Below are 9,323 nucleotides of genomic sequence, written 5' to 3'. Positions count from 1 at the left end.
TTCCCTCTCACTTGCTCCCAGAGACTCAGGTTACTAAAGCAAATAGAAAATATAACATTTTGGATGACCTATCAAAGACAAAGAAATCACATTTCAAATTCAAAACTTCTAGTCTACTAGTTACAGTGACCATGACATAGAATTAAAATAACAAGCTCTTGAAAATTAATCAGACTTATAAGTGTGGAATACTAGGAATTATTAAGCAACAAAGCTATGAACAATTTGAACTTTTACACAGATGTGCTATTGCCCATGGAAACAGATGCTTGATAAAGATATGCGTTCACACTGTACCAACTGAGGTTTGTATCAGCAAGCAGTCTGGCCAAAGAAGATACTTCTTCTGTTTCTGTAATCTACTGACAGAAATCATTCCAAAGTACAGGAGACAAAAGCTCTGATGTAAGCCCTCAGTTCACAAATAATGAATGACATATATCATAAAATAGGCAAATATAGACATAAAACTTGAATTTTCTTGTAGATCCAACCTACCATTCAGGACTCTTAAACTTTAAAAAATAATTAGTCTTTCATAATAGATATCATCAAACTCTACTATCTTTAACCTGATTTTTTGAGGGGTGAGGGAGTTGAATTTTAAAAAGAGAAAGAGAAAATGGAATAAGGGGAGAGTGAAATCATATAAGATATGAGCATATAAAAATGTTACTTCGATTAATGAATATTGGTATTGATATAAAGAAGACAGATAGATTAGATTAAAAGTTTATAAATGTCAATGGGAAAAGAAGAAGTATTCAAGAAATGTTGTTGGGACAAGTAGTCAGCTAATAAATAAGCCTGGTTGCCCTTGTCATCTATTATATCAAAATACATTTTACAGTATTTTAATGTTAAAAAATACAGTACTAGAGAAAGAAAGGGCAATCATCTTTGAGTGGATAAAATCCTTTCCACAGGGGGAAAAAAAAAACTTCATCTATAAAGGAATAAGTTTTTTTTTTAATTGAAAATAAATAGCCAATTACCATAAAGAAAATATTTTAATCTAGAAAAATTATCTGCAACATGTGTAGACAAAGCACAACTTTACTCTGTATATAAAGAACACTTCAAATTAATAATAGCTTCACAAGTTCACATCCAAGAATTTATCCTAGATACACAAACATGGATGTATAAATTCACTGAAACATTGTTTGCAGTAATAAAAATCTGAAATAAATCTAAATGCTGATTAATCGGTAATTATTACATTCTGGTATAGCCAAACAGCCAAGAAAATATGGTACAGGCAAATTATGGTTCACAAGATGCCATAAATGAATGAATGAATACATGAATGAATGAATGAATGATATTTACGTCTATCTATAGATAAAATGTCCAGTATATTCATTAATGAAGGCAAGTTTCAGGGAAAACAAGTATAATATTATCAAATATGTGTATATAGAGGGAAAGAATATCCAAGATGCTTATAAAGAAATAGATTTTATGAAACAATATGAAAGAAACTGCAAATAGTGGATACGCCCAGGGGAGTGCCACTTGAGGAACTGGAGATAGGAGGCAGGGATGTAATGTTCACTTTACATCTATCTGAACTATTTGATTTTATGTAAATAAAAAAAAAAGAAGTTGAAAAACTCTGAAGACTGGCTTGAATTCAAAGAACATACCGAGTTCTTCTGACATTGCTCTATGCTGAAGTCCAGATGTTTTACCTCAGTTCTCACCCCTGGTTGACCATTCTCTTTGGTGTTGGAACTGCTTGGCCATTGATACTGTTGCATTAATGTAGCGTGTTTTTGTAGAGACTGACCCTACTTTTCAAATTTCATTTCTTTATTGTTAAATGCAGCCCAGGCAAACTAATCCAATGGCCTGAGCGTGACCATAGAGTCAGGAAATTAATTCTTGGCAAGAACAGATGAATTCACCCTCAGTACTCAGTACAACCTTCCATTTGCCAGGCATATTATCACTGCTAAGGCTTTGCAAGGACTCTGGATGACAGTCTTATTCAAGGATTGCTGCCCCCTTAGCCAAACTAATAACTGCTTTGTAGCACCCCTTTTGCTGACAGTCAGAACTACAAAATGTTAGACCTGGAAAAGACTTTGAAAATAACTTAGTTCAGTCTTTTCATCTCATATATTAGACATCCAAGCCTCAGCGACAGCCTGGTCACTCAGCCAGGTGAGGACAGAGAGGAAAGATGACTCTTAGTCAAATGCTATTGACGCTGGATAAAATGGTGTTAGAAATCCGGTAATTTTCAAAGATGTAGACAGATAACTACTTTGCCTTTTCCTTCTCCTGGTCTTTATTGACACTTTAACCGAATTCTCTGGATAAAATTTTAATTTTCAGATGATGACTTATAAAAACTGCACAAGCCCCATGCCTTCAGAAAGACCCAGGAATTTCCATTGTTTTTGGCAAGGATTCCTTTGAGGCCTAACAGTCAAGACCAAGAATTCTAGCATCACAGTGTCTAATTGGGACTCTTCTTGCCATAACTGACTAGCTTAAAATCTTGGGAATATTATTTAGTCTCTTGGTACCTCTTGGTGCTTCATATGTAAAATGAGAAAAATAATAATACCTACTTTATATGGTGGTTATGAGAATTAAGTAAAATAATACATGTAAGTGTACAAAAAGTGCCTAATAAATGATTCAATAACTACTAGCTCTTTATGCTCATTAATATTATCATAACCAGTTCTTGGAATTTTTACCTGTTCTCCTATTGTGAGTGTCGGATTCAAATTTTTGTCTGGAGTATTGAAATAACTTCCCAACTTTCTTTCCTGATCACATCTTTCCTCATTTCTTTTTACCATCCCCATGGCCTTCTTGTTTGCTTAACTCTTTTCTACACAATTTTTTAAAAGTAGCCTCAGTTTTCCTCCATCTCTATTGACCCAGCTAAATTAAAAGATATTCTGTGTGCTACTAATCTTCCCATAAATACACACTTGTAATGCATATCACACTTTTCTAAAATGATCAGTTTTCTTCTATCTCCCACAGGAATATACACTCCTTGAGGGTAGGGGTCATACATGATTTATCTTTGTACTAATGCAGTCACAGTGCCTGGCATTTAGTCTGTAAAGAAATCCTAAGGTCAATGTGGCAACGGTGGCAAGAGTTAGGGAGCAATATGCAAGTGAAAGAGAAGTAGGAGCATTCCTTCACTTTAGGGGAGATGTGGGCTTTAATTTCTTAGTATTAGTATTAGTATTGATGGAGGTACTGGGGATTGAACCCAAGACCTCATGCATGTTAAATACACACTCTACCACTGAGCTATACCCTACCCCTGGATTTGATTATTTTAAGGAAGTTAGGTTTCCTTATACTGACATGTTTCCTTACATGAACACTCAAGAAATACATGTTGAGTAAATGCATGCACAGATGAATGAATGACAAAAACTGAGTGCTACTGGGAAAGCTTTGTATCTCTTCGAATACACCATCCCTTTCCCAGGCTGCATATTTCAGATGGACATCCCAGAGGAAGGGCGCAGTTCTAAATCCATTGTAATATAGACTATTATTGTGTCCATTCATAGCCTGTGGAACCAAATGATTCTGATTATCATCATGGATACCTAAAAGGGCTGCTGAATTTTCAATAGTTCCCTCCGGTGAGTGGATGATAGACACTATCTCCTATTGCAACAGTGAAGGAAAACAGCATTTTCTTAGCAGTAAGATACTGTTTTGTTGAGAGTCCTCTTGTTCCCTGTCAATTTTTGCCCCTCCCACACATAAAAATATCAAAACCTGAAAGTTTAGAGATTGTTCTCATTCACCTGAGTTATATATGTCCTATTTATCCACTAAAGAGGCTTAGTAAGATAGTACTTTGATAGAAATTAAGTCTTGCTTTAGATATACGCAGTGGCCAATATGAAGGAGAAAAAAATGACTTACCACTGAGTATGCCATCATAGGTTTTATGTGTTATTAGTACTAGTTTGAAAAAAACTGTTTCTCTTTATGGACATAAATCTCATACTCAGAAACATGAGAGAGCGATAAACATTTTGATGGATTATATTCACTTAAAGGAAAAATACATTATGCAGTTTTTTTTGTTAAAATACTAATACAAATATAATGTTCTACAACACTGACCAAAAAAATTGTAAACCTCTTTTATCTTAAGAATCTATAACTCCCAAGTGTTTGTTAAGAATATATCTGGGTAAGTTAGTTGAAACTTGCTCTCTCCTTCTCCCACCCAAATGATCTTGTTTATTCCCTTATTTTTGACAGTATAATTATCCAAACAATAATAATTATGTGTAATTGATGTTTTAAGATGGATCAAGCCAGGGGGTAGTTTTATGAACTTAATTCTTGTTCTCTGGCATTCCCACCAGGAGGTAAGTTCCATGAGAGCAGGAGAAAAATGTTTTCATTTTTTTTTCTGTTCATTGCTGAATCTCTATTACCTTCAGCAGCTTCATAAAAATAGTAGATTCTCATTAAATACTTGTTTGGTGGATAAATGGCAGCCTTTGATAAAAGGTATAGAAGCTGGGAGGGCAAGAAACAACCAATCCAATAAGGTTTTAAAAAATGCTCCATTACCTATTTAACCCATTGAACAAGGTTAAACAGAAAACAGAGCAAGCAGAGCACACATAATGCTGTTTACACTAATATCTGTACAGTTGTCATTTTATATTATTTATGTCTCTTTTTAGAATATATTATCAGTCCCATACAGGCAAGATTAAAGGAATAAAATTTCATTAAGATGTTTTTAGGAGTATTAAGCAGAATTGTCTGGGAAAATATATTTAATGAACAACCGAGAGCAAGGAATATTTTATAACAGTGGTTCCTGAGAAAAAGCATGCACTTTTGAATGTATAGGGCCTTCAGTTCAGTCTTTTCTGAGTAACTACTCTGGCATTAGACAGAGTCCGGTGTGATGCTGGGATGAACATCAAAAATTATCCTCTACCAGTCCCTTTACGGGAAATTTTTTTTCACCTTTGTTGGATCTCTTTCTTTCTTTCACTTTTCATTCTTTTTATTTCTATTTAATTTAACTTTTTATTTATTTTAGTTATTTTTATTTAATTTACTATTAAAATGATGCAGGACCTTTTGAAGGCATCCCAGAACTTCACAACATTGACGTCTGCAATCAGAGCATTATTTAGATAGATTATTGTGTTTGGAACCCTTCCAAAGCAGAGACTGCATGATAGACACGAAAAATCTCATAGAAAATTGAATTTCAAACTAAAAATATTTCAAACAGAATTATTTTTCATGAGTAATTCATACCAAATGTTAGTGGAGGCTTTTGATTTTTTCTCCCATAATAGTTTATGAGTAAGCCCTCTACGTGTGCAGATGAAAAAAATCAGTGTCACGTGGCTATAGAGGAGATAAATTTAATTGTTACACTAAATTCAGGGCACTATATAAAGTATGCCACATTGTGACAGACCACCCAACCTATGTGGATTCTGAACCTTGAATAGTATTATTCATTTTTTAAAAATTCCATAATGTCTTATTGAGTGTCCTGACTAGGCTCTGTAGCTTAGTAATAAAAAAAAAAAAAAAAAAAAAAAAAAAAAAAAGAGGATATTACAGTACTCTGGGAACACTTGGCAGGGTGTGAAGGGCCAGAGAGACTTTCTCAGCGCAAATGATATCTGAAACAGAGTAGCTAAGGCAATGGAAGAGGCAACAGAAACACGGCCCATTCAGGTAATTAAGAGGTTGAGTGGTGTGTGTGTACCTGTGTTTGAAAAGGAATTAGGGAAGAGGGAAAGGGTAGGTGTCCGCAGCCTTAAGTGAGTAGGTCCTGGGCCAAGCCGAAGTTCACAATAGCTTGCACCTGGTAAGAGGTATATGTACGCATGCGCTAGTAGTATGCGTACGCATTATGAGCACTACGCATGCGCCAGTAGCGTGAGTCGGCATTATGAGCACTACGCATGCGCCAGTAGCATGAGTCGGCATTATGAGCACTACGCATGCGCCAGTAGCATTTTAAAAGGACAAGTGCGTACACCTGAGCGTGCTCACCACCCGCTTGTGCTGCAATGAGGTGGTTGGTGTTTTGCTCCGTGTTGGCTTCTCACGGCTTTTTCCAGTTGGGCAGCTCACCTCCTCGGATTCCCTCTCCAGCCTCCCACGACTGACAGTAGGTAAGATGTGAAGCTGGAGATGTAACCTGGAGCCCACAGGCCATGATAACAAATGCAGCATTTTTTTCCTAAGGGTAGGAGGGAACCCTTGGTAGATTTAAGGAGGGAGAGCAGTATCTTCAGGTTGGTGAAGATGCCAGGCTGCAGTGTGGAGAAAGGCTTGGAGCAACTGAAACAGAAGGGAAGGAAGCAAGTTAAAATGCCGTTGTAGTCATACAAGTCAGAGATAATGATGGAGTCATATAGAGTGGGGCAGTGAAAATGAAAGAGTTGGTGGACTTACAAGGTAAGTAATACGGAATATACAGGATGGATTGAGTGACAAGATGTGGGAGAAAAGAAGGAAGTGATTTCTGGGTTTCTGGATTCAATGTTTATGGTACTGTTTATAGAGCTGATAATTATTTCCTTGATTTTGACAGTGTCAAGAACCAACTTTGTTCTAACTCAGAAAGTCACAGCTTTATGCCTCATTCAGAAGGGGGAAAAAAAAAAACAACAAAACCATGAACAGAGCAGCTTCAGAATATGCCCCTGCCTCTCTTACTAAGTCATTCCTAGAAAGATGGCAGTTCTGAACAATTCTAGTGTATAGCAAGTAAGTAACCTGCACTTTCAATGAACCAACCGGAAGTATGACGTGTATGATAAAGTGGAGTTGACTAAGACAATTAAAAATCAAAGAAAACAAGGCAAATTTTGATGTGAGTGTTTTTATGAACAGCTTTCTGTTTATCTATATATTTCAAACTGGATGTCTCTGGGGAATCTCTTGAAAGAAATTTATATTACCCAGGTATTGAAGCACAGATAAAACTGACTTGAATTTGTGGATTATGATGATTCATAATAGTCAATTAGCCTTAGTATTTCAATAAATAATGAATTATTGGCTTAGCACACAGTTACTTAACAACTTCTAGTTCATTCAAGGATTCTACAATTTGAATGTTGGATTTAAAACTGACTGTTTTCTATAGCCTGAAAAGAAAGTAGGAGAGGTAAGAGGACGGAGATTTGAGCGCAATAGAAATGGATGCATGTCTGTATCAAAAGTCACATACAATATTAGTCATAAAGCTTTTTTCATCATATTCCAAATCTTAAAATAACTCCAGTGCTTATCAGTCAAGAAAAACAAATTGTGATATATATTAATACAATGAAATACTATAAAGAATTGAAAAAAAATTGCCATGCACGAGTACTTGGATAAATCACACAAGCAAGATATTGGATGAAACTAGTAAGACAAATGAGTACAAATTGTGTAATTCCATTTATATAAAAGCCAAAAAAGTCAAGACAGTAGTTACTTTGAGGTGCAGTTTGTGATTTGTGATGGGGCAAAGAGAGGGCCTCTGGTAACATATTTTTTATCGTCATGGTGGCTACATAAATGTGTTTATCTTGTGAAAATTCATCAAGCAATGTGCTTACGATTTTGTACTTTTAAATATATTACACTTTAACTTAAAATTTACATTAAAATATACATTATGATATTTAATGTACTAAAGTGTTAACTTTAAAAATAAAATAGCAGTTTTTTTTTTTTTTTTAACAAGCAACATGAGTTTATTTGGGGATAGTGGAGGGATTATGATCTGGGACAAGCAAATTATGATGAACCATAGGGAAGTCCAGAGAACAAAGGACAGGCGCTTTCATAGAAGAAAAAGGAGGAAGTTGGGAGGGAATGTTTTCTACAAAAGTTCACTGGAAAAGAGTAAGAGTTCAGGGTAGTTGGTGGCTCTGACTGGATGAGAAGCAGTTTCCCACTGGCTGGCTGTTGCTGGGCAAGGAGAAGAATCTCTCTTTCTCCTGCTAGAGTGTGTTAGGTAAGCTGTTTCACTACTGAGATGTGCAAGCAAAGCTGAGTGGTAGTGCATGAGAGCGCCCCCTTCAGGGCTTCCTGACACCATTTTAAATGAGGTTTCCTTTATTCTGACAAAAGGAAGGAGACATTAACTTATGCAGAGATACCCAAGCAGAGCTGTGGAAGATGAGTGGGCTTGAGAATGAAAAAGGATTGGAGTGTGGAAAAGCATGGAGTATGAAATAGAATGATGCATTCTTAGAACAGCATGCACTTTAATCCAAGTTGCTTTTTATGTGGGCAGAACAAGAGGCTGGAAGGATAGGCAATTTCAGTTCAGTGTGTGTCTTGAAGGCCTTGTGTTTCATATGCCTCTGATAACCCAAGTCCCAACCCACTCTCTCAGCCTCACTTCTGATTTCAGCCATGGCTGATGACGCAGGCTTCAGCTTACATTTTGCAGACAATATCTTCCCTCGGGCACGTACTGAATGTCTTTACCTTCTCACCCTGGAAAGGCTCCAATGCCACAGATGCTGGAGTAGCCCATTCTTCAAGCATGTGTGAGCGGTGCAGAGGCATAGGCCACACTAACCAATAGTAGATGGGGGCTCACAGATACACTTCTCCTAGTTAATCCTGGGGTGGATGAAGCCTTCCTTTTGAGCTTCAGAAGTTTAGGGGGCAGGAGGGAGCCCTGTTGCCTCCACTGACTTTGATATCATAGCCTTGTAATAGATTTGCCTCTTTCCATCTCTCAAGTTCCTCACTCCCACTCTGGGAGATTATTACACACACCTCAGACATTGTCTTGGGCTCTGCTTTAGGGGAGAACAGAAACTAAGATTTGTGGATTCTGTCCTGCAAGATAGGAGGAATCCCAGTCAGGAGTGGCTGTGCAGAGCCGTGTGGGAGACTGGGTAACATTGCGGGCAGGGAACTCATTGAGAGATGGTTCGGGTCTTTTAAAAGCTGGATAAATTAGTACATTCTTCTCTAAAGAAATGAGAAATAGGACAAAGGAGTAAAGTGGATGGGTGGTAAAGCATTACCTTTATTTATGACAAAAGATATATTCAAGAACATGACTCACATCTTTAAGCAGATAGGCTTCTCGTTAATGAACCTCAGACTTCAACTGCCCCTCAGCAGTGTTACAGCAGTAAGACTCTCCATTGCAAACAAAGCCCCTCCCCTCCCACCAAGAGGCAGAGCAGGACACCCATGTACAGGTTGGAGAAAAAGAGGTATTGATTCCCAGCAATCTAGGAAATGCAGGAAAGCCAATGTTGAAAAGCAGAATTTGAGCCAAGGCCTTGTGGGTGAGCAGAATTTTG

General features: G+C 37.0%; 1 protein-coding gene across 1 annotated transcript in view; it reads right to left on the bottom strand.

Moving 5' to 3' along the window:
* Window positions 1–991: 991 nt before the first annotated feature.
* The window catches only part of CPNE8 (copine 8), a 185,781-nt gene continuing 177,449 nt past the window's right edge, over window positions 992–9,323 (bottom strand). Inside the window, exon 20 of the mRNA XM_032493309.1 lies at window positions 992–6,336. Coding sequence (XP_032349200.1) covers window positions 6,265–6,336 — 72 coding nt within the window. The 3' untranslated portion in view covers window positions 992–6,264. The remainder of the gene's footprint in view (window positions 6,337–9,323) is intronic.

The sequence above is a fragment of the Camelus ferus genome, chromosome 12, assembly GCF_009834535.1.
Source record: "Camelus ferus isolate YT-003-E chromosome 12, BCGSAC_Cfer_1.0, whole genome shotgun sequence".
Classification (NCBI taxonomy): domain Eukaryota; kingdom Metazoa; phylum Chordata; class Mammalia; order Artiodactyla; family Camelidae; genus Camelus; species Camelus ferus.
The sequence above is the reverse complement of the archived record's forward strand: the minus strand, read 5'-3'. Positions and strand labels throughout refer to the sequence as shown.